Raw genomic sequence first — 20,611 nt, 5'->3', positions numbered from 1 at the left:
AATAAATTTTAAGTTATATTTTTTCAAAAGGAACGCGAAATATGATTCATTAATTTAAAGATTTAAAATAAATTTGAAAATTAAAAATTCATTAAATTTACTATGTTATGTAAAATTCTGCTTGTTGCCAGTTACAAAATAGTAATTTTTCGATAAGCGCAAGAAGTGGGATAATCGCATGAACCGAACCGCTTGGCTGTTAACAGACTTTTGGATTTCGTAACATCTCCGCTTGAAGCGACCTCTGCTGAGTATAATCATTTCTTTTTGTATGAACTTGTAACATAACCTCTTTTAACTAAACACTGCGTATTGTATATAATAGTGTAGTATATCAGCATATTATGATTGTATGTTATTAGATATCTCGAATTATATTACAAAGTTATATTTTTCTAATCTTGTCTTCTAACTATCCCACTTTTTTTTTTTTTAGTTTCAAATATTATAATTTAAAAAAATATTTTAATTTTTCATATTTTGTAAAATAAGTTAGATTTTGTCAAATAATTCAAAATGCAAAATGACATGCACATATGTAAGAGGACATATGCTTATGTACATTGATACATTTGCATATTTTTAATGCATAAACAAATACATTCATTCATCAGCAATTTTTGGTTCAGAAAGAACATTGATAAAAATTAAAACTAAACTAAAATGATAAAATTGTTATCAAAAATTTGATAATTTGCCTTATTATATTATGTAATAATAAGTAAAAATATAAATTTTCAGTCTCTCCCCCCCCCCCTTTTGAGTGTTAAAATTTTCTCAAATGTGTAGCCTCGTTCTCAGCGACTGCTTTACAATATGCCGCCAAATCCGTAGTTTCGGTTTGAGAGTATGTGTTTCCGGCTCTTCACGATCCGGGTCGAGATCGGTTTTCTGGATCTTGATTGGTGAAAATCGGGTTCGTGACGTGGCGAGTTTAGCGATTTCCTATTCGTTTGGAGAATTCAATGTAATTAGAAGACGATATTGAAGAAAAAAAATATGGTCACGTGATGTTAAAGCGCCATGTTGGTACTAACGACGAAAGTTTGTGGCAGGGTTATTTAAATATGAATTCGCCGGTACCTAGTGACATATTCAAATATATTATTGTGTTTCTATATAATTTTTAAGGATTACCATAGAGGTAAGGATGCAGTTTATAACATATTTTTATAAATTATTTTTATACTGTTCGAGTACCACCAAGTTGGATCGGTTGGGTACCCACACAGACACGAGTTCTCCCGCGCACTTTCCTCCGCCGTGTACCGTTGTACCGCTCCTTCCGAATGGCTTGGGAGGGTACATCTCTAGATTACTAGAAATGTGTGGCACTGCTGCTGTAGTTAAAACGCATTATACGCTATGTTTATAGGTTTTGCTTTTATCACTGTAAATATTTTGATCGATATATGCAAATATATGGTTCGATATTTCTACTTGTCAAACAAATTTTATTTAAATATATTTCATAACACGAGAGACAATTTTGGTATGTACCGTGTTATAAATCAAAATATTTTAGGCTTAAGATTGAAATTTAAAAAAAAATTATTACTGGTGTATCTTTAAATGGCATTAGTTTGCATTTTATTTTTCAGTATATATAACTCTTAATTTTTTTATCCTACATATGATTTTATAAATATTATTTGTTTAATATAATTATTGAATTTGATTATCTTGATACCTTTTTAATATATTTTTAAAATAAACTTTTTAGTTGAATATTTTTAGCTTGAATGCCATATGGGACTTGAAATTTGTGGACAAAAAATGTATTATTTTAATTTTTGTGTCTTTATTTATTGATTCTGCATTTTTTGTTTTCTGTTTTTTGTAATCATTTGTTTAATGTGTACTGTTTGTTTGTAAAATTGTTTCCATCCCCAATTTAATATATTTTAAATGTTCTGTAAGAACTAGTCACTAACAAATGCATTTGAAATTTTTTTGTATCATATCTTTATTTAAGAATTTCATTGCAGGAAATGTTAAATGTGTATATAATTCTTTCAACATATTTTTGAAATTAAAATTATGAAAAGTAGTAGCTTCCAGTGATTTTATTTATACTGTTTGGTATCTGAATAATTGTGCTCAACTTAAATTTTAAATTTCATAAAAAGCATTAATTTGTTTTCAGGTTGAAAGCATGTTATGTCTATTACCATTAAATATTAGTAGAATATTTCTTTTTATTCATTCTGCAGAAATAAAAAATTTTTTTTCAGAAGATTTTCTAATTTTTTAAAAAATTGTTACAACAATATGTATGTATATCTCATTGTATAAATTTTCCACCATGCTGTTTAATACCTTTTTATATCATTATACACATTTCCGTTGAAATATCAAATTTAATTTCAAAATAATATATTGCAAAAATGTATATTAACATTTTAGAATCAGTATAAGTTCTTAGTGGAGTATGAGTTCATTAACCTATAGTAAAGAAATGTATCGTAAAATTCTAAAAGAGTTTCTAATTTTAGTAAATAAATTAGAATTTTTATAGACTTGTAAGATTTTTTCTTGATTAAATATATATATTTTTAGTTATTAGAATGTTTTCTTAAGATAAACTATTCACTGTTATTTTATTTTTTTCTTAGTTGAATAGATATGATCCATATTATGTTTTGTTGGAAATACTTATAAACATTGCTTTATAAATTTGAAATAACTTAGCTTTATTAATCTTAAGTTGGAAGTAAAACTGTGCTTATCAACTTAAATGCTATTCAGAAATTATAAAAAATATCTTTAATAAATTATGACCATGCTAATGTATTATCATGCTCATAAACATAACTACCAGTACAAACTATTTATAAACTATTTCTTAAAATATTTGAAATTGGTAATTCTAGTCACATTTTGTGACATTTTAACCATTTTAATAATTAATTTTCCATGATTATTTTAGCATTTTTCTGTAATTGTACAGGAACTTTTAAGTACAGGTCTTGATTTCAGCTTTATTAAATAAAAAATTTTTTGAAGTAAATATTAGATCTAAATGTGTATTGTTTTCATTAATAGGACATTGATATTGACTTTAATATTTCAAGTTGTTCATATTACATGCTTTTAGACAAGCACTAAACTGAACTTGTAAAAACTTGGTTTTTTACATAAGCTACTTACTCAAAGTTAAAACCATAGTTGGAAAGAAAAAAAAAAGATGCAAATTATTTGCCATTCTTAATGTTATAAAAATGTTAATTTTTTTATTTCGATATTCATTTATAAATGTAATAGTTGACCTTTTAAATATTGTTAAATATTAAAGGAATGTTTTTGCTTTTAGATATATAATAAATATATTGCTCTTTATTATCTTCAAATATTATGAAACTGAGAACAAAGAAATTTTTAAATTTGCACATTAATTTCAAATTTAACTATTAATAATGATTAAATATTGTTATATTAGCATCCTTATTATGGGGAGTAAATTTTTGCTACTTTATTTATTTAAGTAGATAAATATTAAATCAGAAAATAAAAAAAAATTATAAATACTTAAAGATGTGCAATGTTCCATTCAGCCTCTTGTAGGAAATATTGGGGATTTAGTGATTGAATCACACTTCTGTAATGTGAAGTTTATAAATTTAAGGTTGAAATTTATAAACTTCTTAATTAAGATTCTGTCAAAGATTTTATTGTTCTGAAGACTTCTAATGTTAGAATGAGAAATTTTGAGTACAGTAATTAGTTCTCACCTCCTTAGCAGATAAAATAATTGTATGGGGGGTCAGGTTAACTCCACTCTGCTTTTAGATATCTTCCTATGGGAAAGGTTCTAAAATATAATATGTGATGGCCAATAGGATTTGACTATATTGTCTGCCTCAATGTTGTTATGATGGTTGTCATTACCACTGATGGGGGGGATAGCTTTGTGATTATTGTTCATTTACCAAGTGCACATTAAATCAATCAAGTTCATGGCACTTATTTTTTTATTTATTTTATTTTATTTTTATTCATGGGAAAACGTGGAGAGAATACGCAGTGGAAAATTATCCATGTTTTATGATGATAGTTAAAAATTTTGAAATAAATTCTAAATTATTTTTTTTTATGTTTAGAGTGCATTATTAACCTTAATTAAGTTATAGTTCATAAGAATAGATTTTTTTAACAGATAACATTGTCAGATGAAAATATTATTTTATTTATTTTACGATGTTAATTTGATGCTTAATATTGTAATATTGCAAGGAAAATTTCTGTGGTACTTATTCTGGTAAGAATATTCAAACCCAGTAATTTAATGCAGTAATATAGAATTATGCATTATGTAGTTAGTAAGTATGGAGATTTTGGAAGTCTTTCAATCTTCAGAATCATGGACCTCTCTTCTGTTGGAACAGATAATCTATTCAACATTAAAAGAATAATTAAATAAGAAACTGAACTAAATAAGTAGATCATGATAAAAATAAAATAATATTTAAAAAACTAATTAATTTTTAAATCTTTTCAGTTTTCTCTTTGATGAAATTTCTATTTTAAGAATTCTTATTGCTTATTTTCTATAAAAATATGAAATTATAATTTATAAATGAATTGAAAATATTGCTGTAATGTCTGGCTCTTATGAAAAACTCATGATTAATATTAATTTTTTAAACAGATAACTCGGAGTTTCTATTGCAAATGAGCCTAAGGTAGTGCATAAGGATCAATAAAATTTGAAGAGATTATCTGTTGACTGGCATAAGATATTTTATTAGCTTTTAAATTGACAAATAAATATTAAAAAAATCAGTGGCATTTGTGAATCATAAATTATATATATAATGAATAAACAATTGAAAATGCTTATATAGTAAACTTTATGAGAGTACATGAAGTATAAAAAATTAGTATTTAATGTTTTAAAAGAAAAAAAGTTTAGAAAATAAAATTTAAAATATTCTTAGTTATTTCTTTTTTATAAAAGTTCTAAATGTATTTTTAAAACGTTATTCAATTTTTTCTATTAAAGCTTCAACCCTCTGGCTGCATAATTCTTTATAATCACTATTTAGATGCGATGTTTGAAAATAATTTCAAATATTTTTCAAACAAAGTGCACTGATAATAATATAATTTAAAAAATCTGTAATCGTAAAAATAAACACTCTAAACTGCGAAAAATGCGGATGCAATAAAAAATGGACTAAATACCATCCCTCAGAAATCACAGGATACGTAGCTAGAGAGTTAATAAAGGAGAAACCAATGCTGCTGAATTTTGGGATTTAAATTTAGTAGTATAGTTAGTTATGTAGATATACTATTATTTAACTGAATGTTTGGAACTTCTGCATGAAGTAACTAGTTTTATTTATAAATTTAATCAAAATTTGTAATTTAGGTTTAGATTTTTTTTGGAATTTAAATAATATCTATATAAATTTTAGTTGATAGAATTTATAGTATAGCACTGTTCAGCTGTGAATGATACATGCACTAAAGTTTCTTGCGTTCTTTTAAAAATATTCTGATTATTTCTAGATTATTTAATTGTTGGCATTGATTGATTGTTTGGCAGAATGAATATGGAACATTCATAAATATTTTGAATAGTTTATTTCCTCAGCTTAATCACATTGATCTGCCGTATGCATTGGCTGAGCAATCAATATTGGCCAACCATTTCAGTATTGGCCACTATGTATACATATTGCATTGTAGCTGTAAGTAAAGACACAAAACTTTTCCTCATATTCCTTACAATTCATGAAAAAAAATTCTCTCAAAATTATCTTATCAATAAAATTTATTTACATTGTTCTAATTTTAGGGTGCTACAAAATATTTCTAATTGCAATATAAAAAAGCAAAAGGATTCCCAGTACAGATACTCAACAAAATAATTATCCTGGTTTTGTTCCATTAAGATTATGCTCAGTTCCATGCAAAATTTTCAGTAATTCAGTAAAATGCTAATTAATACTTTAGTTGACTGATATATGTGTAACTTGGTTGATTACTGTAGTACAGTTATTTAGAATCTCATGATATTTTTATTAGATTTTGTTAGACTGCAGTTTATTTGATTTATAGAGGGAAATACTGAATGTACTAAAAAAAAATTTCTAACATAAACATGTTTTTTTGTATAAATTTGTGTATTATTGATATTATATTTTTAAGAATTGTCAAGTTCTAAACTTGCTTGCTTTGTCCTGCCTTGGCAAAAATAGTTTTTTTTTTTTTTTTCCAGTTTATTTGCTTTAAGGTTTCTATTATTTTTTTATAGTAATGTTTTTCAGAAATGCTAAAAGATTTTTTAAAAATAAATTCTAATATTTGAACAATTGTTCTAATTTTTAGGTTAATTAACCTTCTTTGGAAATTTTTGTTTTCCAATAATTTTAGTTCTGTTTATTTTTAGATTTTCCTATATTATATGTAAACTGAGTTTTTTTAACATAGTATTTGAAAAATCAGATTGTGATGCAATTGCATCACATTGCATGTTCAATTGTTCTAAAGAGAAATTAATTGGTAAAAAATAAATTGTGAAGAATTTTCAAATTATTTAGAAAGTCTAATACAAAGTACATCCATTTTAAAATCTGAATAAACTTAATCCAAAGGTTATTCAATATTAAAAAATTTGAAACTAAATTTAGAAACATTAAATTTTATGACATATTAAAAATTGTAGAAATGCATGTTAGTTTGAAGTTATGAAAATAAATGAATATAAATGAAAAATTATTCATATAAATGAAAAATTAAAACTTCTATCCTGAGCACTATATCAGACAGGAAATACTTCAGTTAAATCCGTCTCGCAACCCCACATCAATTTACCAGTTTCTAATCCTTTTGAAAAGTTACTGAATATGTTTCGGGGGGGGGGGATCTTCAGACTTTCCATTATTCACGCTGCTTTTCACGGAACTTGGTATCCTGTTAAAGACTAGTTTTTGAATTAAGATTTTTATTAGAACTATAGTACAAGCATTTATGCTAATAATAATAAATTGTTTCTGCTTTTTCAGTAAGCAGAGTAAAAGAGTAGATTTCTGTAGTAGAACTTAATGCATCTGTTTGCTCTGAACTAAGTGGTAGCTCATTCATTATTGGGTACTTACGTATTAACGCCACCGCAGCTACAGATTTGGCGGTTTTTAAGTGTCGCCAGTCACTTTCAAAATTCAACACCTTGTTGCTGTGTGTGAACAGGATTGCTCTTTTTTGGTGCATTAGTGCAAAAACCGCCAAATCTGTAGCTGTAGTGGCATTAATACGTAAGTACCCATTATTGTTGTTAAGTTGCAGTATCTTCTGAAATTATTTTAAAATTTGGATTTTTTTTTTAATTTATTCATTTTTCCACACTAAAAGCTGATTAAAGAATGAAAATGGAGAAAAAAAATAATAAAATAGAAGAAAAAAAAAAGCAGAAAAATGAACGAATAAGTAAATAAGAAATATGCTAGTTGTGGTTTCTTGGAGACTCGTCAATTAAGGTTTCACTGACTCTGCTATAGCTGGTGATGAAAACAAAAGATTCCTTGCTTTTAATGGTGGCTGGGCTGTTGTAAGCACAGACCAAGTATAACGCACAGCTCACTGTGTTTTGCATTTTTCTCTGTTTTTCTGTTGTGCTTATAAGGCTTCCTTTGCTCTCTTGGTTTATTTTCCTTTTTCTCATTAGCTTTTGTTTGGTTCTGGCTTCACTTTCCCCTTATTTCGACTAAAACATCTGATTGAATGTATTTGTTTTCTTTTTATTAGGCTCATCAAGAAAGGATATAATGATAATTTTCTAAGCTAAAATTGAAAATATACTTCTGTAGAGCTAAAATTCTATTTAAGTCTTGCATTTATATTGTATTCTCTTATGAAAGAGTTATTGCAGCATTACTTGTTTCTAAACTATTGAACTGCTGCTGTATAAAACTTACTAAGAGAACTTATTCCCTAAATTTATTATTTAAGGAAATCATCCAGTTTGAAAAATACTGTTAAAAATCTTTCCACTACAGCTATGAATATGCATGCATTAAAAAAATAAAATATTAAAATTAGTATTTGAATAGTCATCAGTATCAAAAAGCAAAACATAGATTAAAAAATATTTTTAAGCCATTTGAAAAAATGTACTGAAGTTCATTATTTGAGAAAACATATTGAAATATACCTTTGAAAAATATTTTAGCGGAAGCTAGAATTACAGTATTTAATAGCCATACAGGCATATACAGCAATTAATTAATATTGCATACAAGTTAAGAATGAAATGCATCTTGATGTTGTCTCTGGGCTAAATAATAAAATTTGATTTCTTCTATTAATAACAATATTTTTAAATTATTTATATAATTACTATATAACCTTTTCTAATAAAAAAAATGGAGAGTATGTATGATGGTATTGATGAACCTAAAAGGAATTTTAAAACTAAAAATGGTGCAAAAAAGCATTTAAGTCGGTGCTAGTGCTAGGGATTGCTATACCGGGATATCGAATACCGGTATTTTGAGACATTTGTACAGTTTTGTAATACCAGTATTCACAAGTTTAAATACTGTTCTTTCGGTATTTGCTAGAAATTTTTTAAATTGTCTCCACTATATATTCAGTGATCATCAACATAGCAAAATAGTATAAGTTTTTGTTTTTATGCTTCCCTAAGGGACGAAATTAATTAGACTGTGAATACAAAGTTGCATCATGCAATCAAGAGAAGTAATAAAATACTGTCTGACAACGGATTGCAAAACCCTCCGCGCTTTGGCACATGCGTTAGGATGGATTTAATTCGACAAAATAGGGGTGATAGATGAAATGAGGAGATGTATACATTTAACAACAAAGACTAGCAGTTTTATGAGATGTAAACATTACAGATAATTAGTAATACAGAATATCTTACGGTATTTACATAATTATAATTTTAAAAATGAAAAAGAAGAAAAGAGACTAACTAATTGAAATCTGATAAAGTTTATAGTAAATTTATTAAAAATATTTTACTCGCAAACCTATCCACATTTAGAAGAATTAAGTTCAGTTATCAAAGATTATGATGACACAAATGTCGATAGTGGAACAGAATTATCTCTTAAACAAAAATTAGAATGATAAATAAAAAAAATTTCAACAAACAAAATACAATACAGAAATCACTTATATCAAAAATCATCTGATGAGGAATCGATTTATAGATAAATATTTGGAAAAAGTATATTGCACTTTGCTAACAGTACCACCAACTAGCGTAGATACCGACAAAGCGTTTTCGACAGCTGGTAATTTTTGCATAAAATTACGTTCCAGGCTTAATGACAGTGCAATTGAAGCATTATGTTTTTTTAAGATCACATTTCAAAAATTTGTAATAGTACCACAGACTGAATAGTGATATGTTACACTTTTTAGGGATTTAAATAAATAAGGTGTTCCTTTACTTTTTTGTGATTCTTTATGTACTGTTATAATTTATAAGTTACAAATTATTTTTTGTGGTATTTACACTCTAATGAAACTGGCAAGTAAAACTGGTATTAATACCGGCATCCTGGTATTAAGATCTAAAAAATACCGGTATTGAACTTTTGGTCAGATATTGCAATCCTTAGCTAGAGCATATCACTTCTGGTAACCCTTTAGATACTGAGAAGTTTTAATGATTCAACTACAAAGTCTTGACACTGAACCTACAGGTTGTTATTTGTTTAGATGTCTGATCAAAATAATGCATTTGTTTTGAAAACAATTGCTATATAAATATATTTGGATTTTACTATAAAACAGTAAAGGAACTACTCAATATGACACAGGGTGCATAGCATAGTTAAAAGTACTGTTAAAATTATGTATTTTTAACAGTTCTGATATAAGAGCGTTAAAATGCTTATTTTTATTACTTTTTTTTTTTTTTTTTTCGTTTCCTGCTCAATCGTATTAGATCTATCTGATTGTCTGATCTTTCATCTGTTTGTGGGTCTCAATGAATCCAAAAGTTTGCAGGAAAGTCAATTTGGAAAATACTGGTAATATGAGGAAAATATAATTTTTATTTAGTTGGCTATTCTTTCATCTCCTTTGCTTACTTAAATAGGTACAGAATCTCTTCTTTTTTTTACACAAAGTTTCGTGTAAAACCATGAAATATAGTTCTAAGTTACTTCAGTTTTTCATTGTATGCTTTCCTACACTAATTTTTTGTGTGTAGAGCATTTATTAATGATATTTTAACATTAGTAATTTAGTAAATCATGAATAGTAATTTATTAAAATATTTTTACTACTAGAAATTTTTGCAAAGTTAAAATATTTTAGAACTTTTTAACATGCCAGGAAAATGTATATTTGATTCACTTTGGACTTAAAATAAAGTAGAATGTTCATGGTGCTTCTCAAAATACTTGTAGCTCATTTGTAACTCTTGCACAAGATAGAAAAATTTAATGCTAATAAAATTCTTTTTTATTTCCTCATATATGAAGTTATTAAAAAGAGAGAATTGTAATTGTCAGAACAATTAGGGCAAAATTTTATGTACAATCTCTATGTGTTTTTCCGATCTCTGGAAAACAATTGTTGGAATTATTGTATAACTATTTGTAAAAAGGATTATGCAAAAACAATCTAGAAAAATGAAATTTTGTAGGTTGTCTTTACATTGAATTTACAGGTTTCAATCAAAATTTAAATAAAATCAATTTAGATTTTTTAAATTAAAATTTGGTACTCAATATTAGCTTATAAAATATAGATCAGTATCAACTTTTGAACAAATATCAACAAGTTGACCATCCATTGGTCTTTACATTCACATGCATGTAAATGTGATAACTCAAAAATACAACAATGATAAATGAAACTAGGTAAGTTATCTTATTTCTAAAACTGAAGTTCTGTATTAAATTTTAGTTTCAATTGGCTGACCAAAAAGCCTCCTAAATAAATGCATACTTGTTTTTCTTTACTACGCTTCTGTATAAAATGCTCGTGTGCATGACTCTAAAAGTAAAACTCTGAATACTTGCAAATTTCATGGCCTTGCTCAACATCTATAATTTTTATATGTAAGGGTGGGTTGATAATTCTTTTATTGGGGAGTTTGGTTGAAACCACTTTCACGTGCATTGCAGATCATAAAGTATCACCTATTTATCGAACAGATGACTGAAAAAAATAATTGTCAATGACCTAATAGGAATTAAAATTTATGTCTTTTTGAAAAATAAAATTTCTTTAAGAAAAGGAGATTTTTTATATTGAATATAAAACTAATGCACATTTTCAGCAAGCTGGAGATTTTTTCATTACTAGCAAAATCTGATGAAACGAGAAAAATTATTAAACAAAAAAATTGAATGAAATAAGAGTTTGGGCAATTTTATTAACATTTAAATATAAAACATATTTTTATTTACATATTTAATAAAATTAGTATGATTTATTAATTCCAATATTTGTTTTCTTATGTTTGTAACTTTTTTTTTACAAGGAGTTGAAATATTAATGATTTATTGGTATAATGTTTCTTCTAAATATTACTAATTGTAATATAATAAAATATTTTGAGAATACTTTGCATGAAAAGCATTTTAAATAACTTAATTTCAATATTGGTAAAACATATTCAGAAGTTACTGAGTATTTTATGCTTATATTTTATAAAATATAATACTTACTTAGTTTATACCAAACTGAATACATTACATCATAGCTCATTGTTCTATAACAAAATTACCATGTTAATGTTAGTTCTTATTATTCTCTAAATGTGCTTATTTTTTAAGATAAAATTTGACTTTGCACTCTATTATACTATGTTTAAAGGCACTCTTTTTAATCTAATTCAGCCACAGTGTATGTATGATATTTGAAATAAAAGTTATAGAATTGCACAGTAAAAGAATGTTAGGGTTTCAAAATTTGGTTAAAAGAAGTTTTCCTCTATTTGTCCTTGAGGGGGAAGAGAAAAAACTCTTCATTTATAGATATTTTATTTATTATTTTTTTTAATTCTGTCTTACATGGTAAATATCAGTTTATAATTTTTTATATGATTGATCAGATAATTAGTGTGGCTCATTAAAATAAGAGAATATAAGATTTTTTTTTTTTAACATTTGATATGATTTTTTTTTTTTTTTTAGATTGAAGAAGTGTAATTTTGATTATTTTATGTGAAAATGCTTTAATTTAAGTTTTAGTGATGATAATATGTATATTAATTGAAAACTCAAGGTCATAGCAGTTTTATTTTATATTTGTTATTATTTTTATATTTTTTCAGTCTAGGCCATGAGCTGTGTAGATTCAGAAGGAAAAGTGTCTGAAACTGATATAGGAAAAAATTGTAGTAATGAAGAAGTTAATAAAGGCAAGCCTTGTATTGATTTCCAACCTGATGAAAGATGGCAAATCAAAGAAGATGCTGAAAATCATGAAAATGTGCCAAATTCCAAAGTCAATGATATTAACTGTTCGAATGGGCGTAGATCACAGAGACTTCGAAGTGCAAGATCAAAGGATTCGTCAATTGTTAATGGAGAAGCAGAAGGGTCAAATTCAGATAATGATGTAATTAGAAATACTAATGATGAATCAAATGTATCTCTTACAGATGCGTCTGACAAAGAGAAGATGAATAGTAAACGGAAGCAATCTGATATTGAGGCAGAATTAAATAGTATTCAGCAATCTGATAATACTTCTAAAAAAATGAAATTGAATGAGGCAGAAAGTACTGGTGATAACGAAAAGTGTAATGGAGATACAAGTACTGAAAATTGTGATACAGCTGATGTAACAGATTCGAATGAAAAAGTAACTGTGCCTGATCATTCTTCTTTAACTTGTATTGCTCCTGAAGAATCAGGAAATAATTCTACTGACTTGAATAATTCTGTGGAAATTGTTGAAAATGAAAATAAAGAATCTACAAGTTCTGAGAATTCATGTACAAGTGAGACGAAGAGCTTGGAAGTTCTTGATAAAGCAGCGGATGATATAAAAATTAAGCAAGAGAAAGATAATGATGGAGAAAGCAAAAGTAAGGAAACTAATTATGATGCTGACATTGAAATTATCAGTGTAACTAGTAAGAAAGTTGAAAATGACCCAGATATTCAAATCATAAATGTAGATGAAACTGAGTCTAAATCTGTTGTTTCTGAATTTCCCAACTATAATTCTTGTGATAGTGATGTTAGTCTCACAGCAGGATTTCCATATTATAATTCTTTAAAAGAAAAAATTAATGGATTTAAAGCTGGTGAATATAAACCTGTAAAATTTCCTCATACAGGTACTTTACTTCTTGCTGAAAATGAAGTCATTATAGAAAGTCCATCTCTACTTGTGCCCTTGCTTATAAAAGAGAGTGATGAATTTCCAAAACCAGGAGAAGGAAAAAAAGACAATGGGGATAGTTCTACCATCGTTAAACCAAATGTGATTTCCAAGAAAAATTTCTTTCAGAGTTCAGTTGGGCAATTTCTTATAAATTTAGGTATGAGTAGGGTTGAAGAATGGTATCACAGAGATATGAAACGTTCTAAATTAAAGCAATTAAAATCAAATAAACCATCTGAAGAGGATTTAGAAAAGACTGTTGAATTCCATGAAAAGCGGCATAATGAATTAAAGGAAATCAATGCCGCATTTAATTTTCGAATTCGCCAGTGTAGGCATTGTAATTACAAAACTGAATCTCTATTAGTTATGGATGGCCATTTATTGACCCCTCATTTAAGTCAAAGAAGAGAATTTAAATGTAACTTTTGTGTATTTTTGACTAGAGACCCTGAGCAAATAAAATTTCATTTTGAAGCTATGCATGGGAAAAAGGCAATAATGGAAGCAGAAATACCTTTTTATGAATGTATATTTTGTTCTTTTCAAACGAATTTAAAAACAAAAATTAATGGTCATATGAATCGTTGCCGTAAGCATTTTATTCCTTCACAAAATTTGGCACCTCCTTTTGATTTTGAATTTCCAGGTGTTACAACAAAACCAGTCACAATAGCTGATGTCATTGGTCATAGAAGACTGTTACTCAACTCAGCTTCAGCCAAAAACAGACAACCCATGTTAGAAGATGCCAACAGTGCCTATGCAAGGAAGAAACTTGCATCTGTATTAAATAAATTATCAGTTCCAAATGCTTTTGATGATTCCAAAAATCCCAATTTGATGAAACAGTTGATGAAAAATCAAACTCAACTACCTCCAATATCAGCAGCATCTAATATACAATTACCTCCTGGTATTGTAATAACAAGACCAAGAGGCACACCAATTCAACAGATGCAGCCTGTTGTGAGGTATCCTCAACCAAGAGGAATTCAAACTATACGTGGTCAAGTCCCAAGACCTCGTGGGCCTCCATATAATAGCAATATTACATCTGCAGCATCACATTTAGCTTCTGCTGGTATATCAATAACACCTGTTTCTAGAACCTCAATCCTTCCTCGAACCACCCCAGTTGGAAGTATAAGGAATGTTACTTTAACGCCAATTAGCACTGCCTCAAATCGAACTGTTTCACCAAAGCCTGGACCTCCTCAACCTGTTGCTTTGTTTACAAATATGGCTGGATCTACTGGACTATTAGGCCAACCACAAGCTCGGTTACCTGTAAATGTGAACATAAGACAGTTGAGACCAGCTGCACCTTATCAGCGACTGAACACTCCTCCGTCTCAAGTTGTTAAAGGTAGTTCCGGCAATACATTTGTTGTTTGTGAAATTTGTGATGCCTATATCAAAGATCTTGAGGAATTAAGGACACATATGAATTGGGTACATAAAGTAAAAATTCACCCAAAAATGCTTGTAAGTAGACCCCCTTTGAATTGTCAAAAATGTCAGTGGAGGTTTTTCACAGATCAGGGACTTGAGCGGCATTTACTTGGTGCTCATGGTTTGGTTACCACCAATATGCAAGAAATGGCCAACAAAAATCAAGATGGTGGAAGATGTATCATATGTGGTGCTGTGTTTACATACAAATTGGTATCTCACATGACTCAGGTCCATAAAGTAACTCTTAAACCTGCTCATTTGTCTTATAAATGTACTGTTTGCACTGCCACTTTTACACTGTATAGATTGTTTGAGAGCCATGTGTATAATGTTCATAGTGGTTCTGCGAAGCGTCCTGCTGATGATTCTGCATCTGAACCTCCAGCTAAAAAGATTGCAGATGATTCTGCTCCAAAGCGTTGTAAAGAATGTAATGTTGTTACTGAAAATATGCATGAACATGTCATAAAGAAACACATAAAAAATTGTTCTGTGAAATTATGCCGCATTGAAAAGTGTAAAAAATGCTTGTATTCATCAGATGAGATGATATTAATTCGAATGTCTGATTTTGGTATCGATGAAGATGATAGTGGTGATGATTCTGATTCTTCTGATGACTCCTCTGATGAAGATGAGGACACAAAGACTTGAAGTAGGTAAGATTTAATTTTAATAAAATATTAACATTTCTGAAAAGTGTTTTTTTTAAGTGTTCTTAAAATATTTACTTTTCTCCTTTTAATGGAAGCTCTTACTTAATTATTAAAATTATACTTTGATGCACATTTTAATTTTACTGTGTACTCAGATTGTAATGATTATTGTGCCTTTAGTTTGTAGAATAGTTAAAAAAAATGATACAATAATTTCCATTTAATCTGATTATTTTGAGGACAATTCTCTCTTCATATAAATAAAGGATAAAGTCTGCAATATTTCTCCATCATTCATTTAATTGGTATTGTTTACTCTTACTATCAGTCAGTATAAATAAACTACATTTGATATGTCTGAATAGGACTAGAGTGTAAAACTATCATCCATGAATTAGAAATCTTAATGAATTAGAAATTCTTGCAAAGTTTTATTTTTTCTATCAAGAACTTTTGGTTAAGCCTGAAGGAAGCCTTCCGCAGAATGTTTTCTTCACAGAATAATTGTTCTTATAAATGATACATTGAAAAGACTTCATTTGATTCTTTTCAATCATTGAATTCAATTTACATGAAATTTAAAATGGCTCTTTCATGAAATTATATTTTATTTAAATTATTATTTTTTGAATAATTTAAATAAAATGTATTTGCATGGTTTATTAAAAAATTTTTTTTTATTTAAGTTGATGAGAAAATGAAATATCATTTCTAATTTTGTATTCTTGAATATATTTTTCTGTGAAAATAGTATACCAAGAGCATGGACAAATGTACTTTTTTAATAATAAGTGTATATGAGAGTTCGTGAACATATAATGTGCTTCAGGAATTTGCTACATGCAAATTTCTTTAGGTAAGTGGAGGAGTATATTAAAGTGGACAATTTATTTGATTTCAAAGCTCTAAACATTAGTAAATAAAGGTCATAAGCTTTTTTTTTTTTTTTGTATAATTTTGGAGCCATCTTTTTATTTGCTTTTAGTTATGTTTTCTAATTCTTTATTATAAATATTTTTAGATTATTACACCTAACATATGTAATAAAAATTTTGCTATTCAACTGTTTTTGCCTTGGTAATATAACAAAATAATTTTTATATTAGTGCTCTGCAAATCTGATGTCTGTAGAATATATTTTCATGTTTTTAAATTTTTTAACTATTAAAATATTTAACTCTTTCACTACTAACATAGCTTAACTGACCATGCAAATTCTTTATTGCCTGACTAATTTCTATTTCAAATGTGAGTTTTAAAATATAAAACAAGGACATCTTCATGGTTATGATTTACATCCTACATCCCTCTTTTGAAATAGAAATCAGCTGGCCAATTTAAAATTTGCATGATCGGTTTAAAATGTTAACTCAATTTCTTCTTTTTTCTTTACATAATTTTTTTTAATTCAGTAGTATATAAAATTATTTACAGTTATTCTCCATTTACAACTCTTTAAACTTGTGTCATGGCTGCAAGTGAATTCACAAATGCTCTGACAGCATTTGTGTATGTTAGTTACAAAAATATTGATAGACAAATCTTGGTATTTTGTTGGGAAATCAAATCAGCATCATTTGGTCAAAATTCTATAAATAACTTTATGTAATTAAATTGCTTTTGATTTTCATTTTATGAATAATATTTGAGGCCATGAACTATTTCTGTTATTGGAGCCTTAACTGGTTTATGAAGCCCTAATCAAGTATTAAAAAAAACATATTTCCATATGAATCTATGGGGGGGGGGAAATCAAAGTTTATAACCTATTTAAAAAAATGTAAAAATTATTTAAAAAAAATTTTTTTTAAGCATCATAAATTAGTATAAATTTATAACTTCTTGTTTTGCAACCTATTTTTTTTTTTTTTTTTCACTTTTTCACAAGTCTATATATGTGTGTATTCATGTATAAACACATGTTTAGTAATATATATATTTTATTCTGTTTCAGGTTGATCTGAAAAATAAAATCTTTGACACCTATTAAGACTTTGATGGAAAAATGTTGTTAGTAGCTCAGGGTTCTTTTTCCACAAGGTCTAGTTAGAGCTGAATACTCTTCTTACAAGAATGTGAGGTTTTAAAAATGGATGCAATTTAAACTGCTAATGCTTGAGGCATTTCTTCATGATGATGAATTTCATCATTCAATTGTATATACACTATCTGATCTTGCATCAAGACTTCATTTTCTAAATTGCAAACTTTTAAAGAAACAAGAAATGATATTGTGTTCAAAAAAAGAATGAATTCATATTTACTGTGCAGATTCCAATTTGATCCTTCCTAACCTGTAAATACCTCATTAGATGGCTGACTTGGTAAATGGATATTTTGAGTGTTGGTGGAACTTCTATTATTTTCAACTCATTGCTTCTATTATGCAATTAGTTTTAAATGAAATGCAGATGTAACTTTTCAGGTGTATAAAAGGTGCCTTTATTCTTGAATCTAAATTTTAATATTTCAACCTGCTGCTGAGCAGTTTTGTCTTCACCATCATTTATTGGTGTAAATATATTGAGAAAAAAAGTCCATTCAGCTTTATCTAGTTTATCTTCATGTAAATATGGGAAGTGTTTATTTTGTTGAATTGCAATTTTTAATATTTAATAGAGAATTTTTTTCTTTCAAATTTTTAAATCCAAAATGGATTTTAAGTTGTAATCAGCTATGCAAGCACAAAAAAATTCATACTTTTCTCAGCTCCCTCCCCCTTTTTTTCTTTTTTTTTCTTTTCCCCACCCTGTCAAAAGTTGTAGAATCATGTTTCATTCTTTCATTATTTTTGAAGTAGTGCAAGCATACTAAAATGTGTTATTTTGAAACTGAATTATGTAGAGGTGCAGTATCTTAAGCTGCTTGTACAATATGTTATTAGATTATGTTTAGAACACCAAATATAATTTATTTTAATTTATAATAAAATATTTATAGAAAAATTTTGGGAAGAGTCATATTGAAATAAATTACATTGAAACGTTTGCTTTGAGTTGTGTTTTTATTTTTATGTAAGTATTCTGTAGCATGTAAAGCACTCATGAAAAAAAAAAATATTAAGAATCATTACAATCACTTTTTTTTTTTTTTTTTGGAAAGCTAAGATCATTATATAGCTTTATAGATTGGTTTAACCCTATTACTACTAACCAAGCTGTGCAAGTTGTATAGTAATAGTTCGGTTTCTTTTTCAAACTTAAAATTCTAGATGCAAAACAAGGGCATCCTTAGCTTTTAACCCTTATTTGAAACCCCCAGAACGACCCATTAATATAGAACTTTCACGGCTAATGAAAGAGTTAATGACAAACAATAAATTATCTACAATGTTAAAATATTTCAGATATTATTATTGACAAATGTATGTGTAGGTGGCTATTTAATTATTAATTCTTTTGCCTTAAACAATGTGATCTAATTTGAATACTAATTTTAATATTTTAACCCATGTTTTAAAAACGGTATAAAAATACATATTCATCGCATACTTCTCTCAAAATAAAAAAAATTAATAATGTTTTCTATAAACAAATTTTAAAATTCACTTGTATCTGTTAAAACCAATGGAGAAGTATGTGGTTATTAAAGCTTCTTTCATAGGATCTTCTACGAAGATAGTATTTTTGCTTTGCATTGGTAGATAGAATGCATATATGTTAGGGGGAAAAAATTAGTATGCCGTGAACACTATTGCCCCGCCCTGCACCTCTGGATATAATTATAGTTGGTGCCGCTTGTATTGATCGTTATGGATTCAAGGCAAAGTGATCACCACATCTAAATGATCAATGCATCTGAAATACTTTAAAAAAATACTTCAATTTTGTTGGGATGCAAGAACAACAACAAAAAACGCCATAAATCATTCATATAATTTATTCGTTTTAATTAGAAATATAAACACAGTGTATAGAATTGGGAAAAAAATTATACATATTTAATTTTTTAAAAGGTTTTTTTTAAAAAAATTATCTAATTTAATTTTTTTTTTTTTTAAGTTCTTAAGCATACATTGGAATGATTTTTGTAGTCTTCTAATAAAAAAAGCGGTTCATTCACATGTCTGTTCCTTTCTCTCACATTGGTAAATCATTATTTCAATTCTCACTTTAAAATTGTTATTCTTCCGGTCTATAGATTCACTTTAAAATTGTAATTCTTCTGGACTATAGGTTCGGTATCTTTCCTATATTTCAGTAATTAATTAAGGCTAAAATTGAGAAATTTTCAATATGTTCACAGTTCTCTGTTAATATAATCTGGGAAGTTGATCGTACTCTTTAAGAAGAAGATTAGATTTTTCTTTCATGCTCAATATGTGAGTTTTTCCTCATCATGAACCTGATAGTGTTCTTTAGTCACAGCCATTATTTTATTGAATGAAAGGCTGCAAAACACTATGACAAAGGATGGGTTCACTGAAATAACAATTTTTTTAAAAAAATCTTTTTTACCTTTGATCTTACCGCCGATCTCAGTCTTGACCATCGGAATTAATCATTAGAATCAGCTGATATTTGTATGTATTTAGATGTGAGAGATCCTTTTCTCGCTATTTTGATTCGTACAACCAATTCATTATATCCGTGACCTATCGTACGAGCGGTAGCTACTATTTTATTTTGCCTCAAACAGAATTTGACTTATTTTTCGAACTCCATAAAAAATTTTTAAAAAATGACATATTGACTTGAATGATATGAGTGCATTTCTTATTCCCGTACCCCCCAGATCCCGATGTAAGCCTATTTTTCTGTTTGAATGAATGAAATTGCAATATATGTATTGGAATTTTTAATTTAATTAAAATGCTTTACGATAATGATTTTCTCTTGAATTTTAAAGATGTGCCTGTAAAAATATTTTCAGTTTTTATAGCATTTGATTTAACCTGACAATCTTATCCGCAGCCTTATATATAAGATGTGCTTCAAAATTCTTAAATCCTATAGTTGCCCTTGGAAACCATGGAATAAGGATTTGTAATCTTCTCGTAGGTCGCATTTTACTATAGGGACTTACTGGAAACATAAATATCTGTAAAATTGAATTCTTATGAGATGGATGATTTAAGGTAAACAGCATTTCCTGGATTTATTAATCAGTCATTCAGATTGGCGTTATGATGAATAAATGAAGTACATAATCTTTGAATTTCATGA

At 27.7% G+C, this 20,611-nt stretch overlaps 1 protein-coding gene across 3 annotated transcripts; it reads left to right on the top strand.

Annotated features, from left to right (window-relative positions):
- Nucleotides 1-882: 882 nt before the first annotated feature.
- LOC129963395 (MOG interacting and ectopic P-granules protein 1-like) lies at nt 883-18,433 on the top strand. Of its 3 annotated transcripts, none has more exons than XM_056077743.1 (3): nt 883-1,144; nt 12,272-15,445; nt 17,401-18,433. In XM_056077743.1, the coding sequence occupies exon 2, from the start codon at nt 12,280-12,282 to the stop codon at nt 15,442-15,444; it is 3,165 nt and encodes a 1,054-aa protein (XP_055933718.1). In that variant the 5' UTR covers nt 883-1,144; nt 12,272-12,279; the 3' UTR covers nt 15,445; nt 17,401-18,433. The 3 variants fall into 3 exon arrangements, with proteins under 3 accessions (XP_055933718.1, XP_055933716.1, XP_055933719.1); XM_056077741.1 differs by having other exon boundaries at nt 12,272-15,449; XM_056077744.1 differs by lacking the exon at nt 883-1,144 and adding an exon at nt 1,276-1,492 and having other exon boundaries at nt 12,272-15,449.
- The last annotated feature ends 2,178 nt before the right edge of the window (nt 18,434-20,611 follow it).

This window comes from Argiope bruennichi, chromosome 3 (assembly GCF_947563725.1).
Source record: "Argiope bruennichi chromosome 3, qqArgBrue1.1, whole genome shotgun sequence".
Lineage (NCBI taxonomy): Eukaryota > Metazoa > Arthropoda > Arachnida > Araneae > Araneidae > Argiope > Argiope bruennichi.
This window is presented reverse-complemented; position numbering and strand designations above follow the sequence as displayed.

Bases quoted from the DNA above. Each gene is read 5' to 3' on its own strand.
- LOC129963395 (XM_056077743.1), top strand. From the start codon at position 12,280: ATGAGCTGTGTAGATTCAGAAGGAAAAGTGTCTGAAACTGATATAGGA.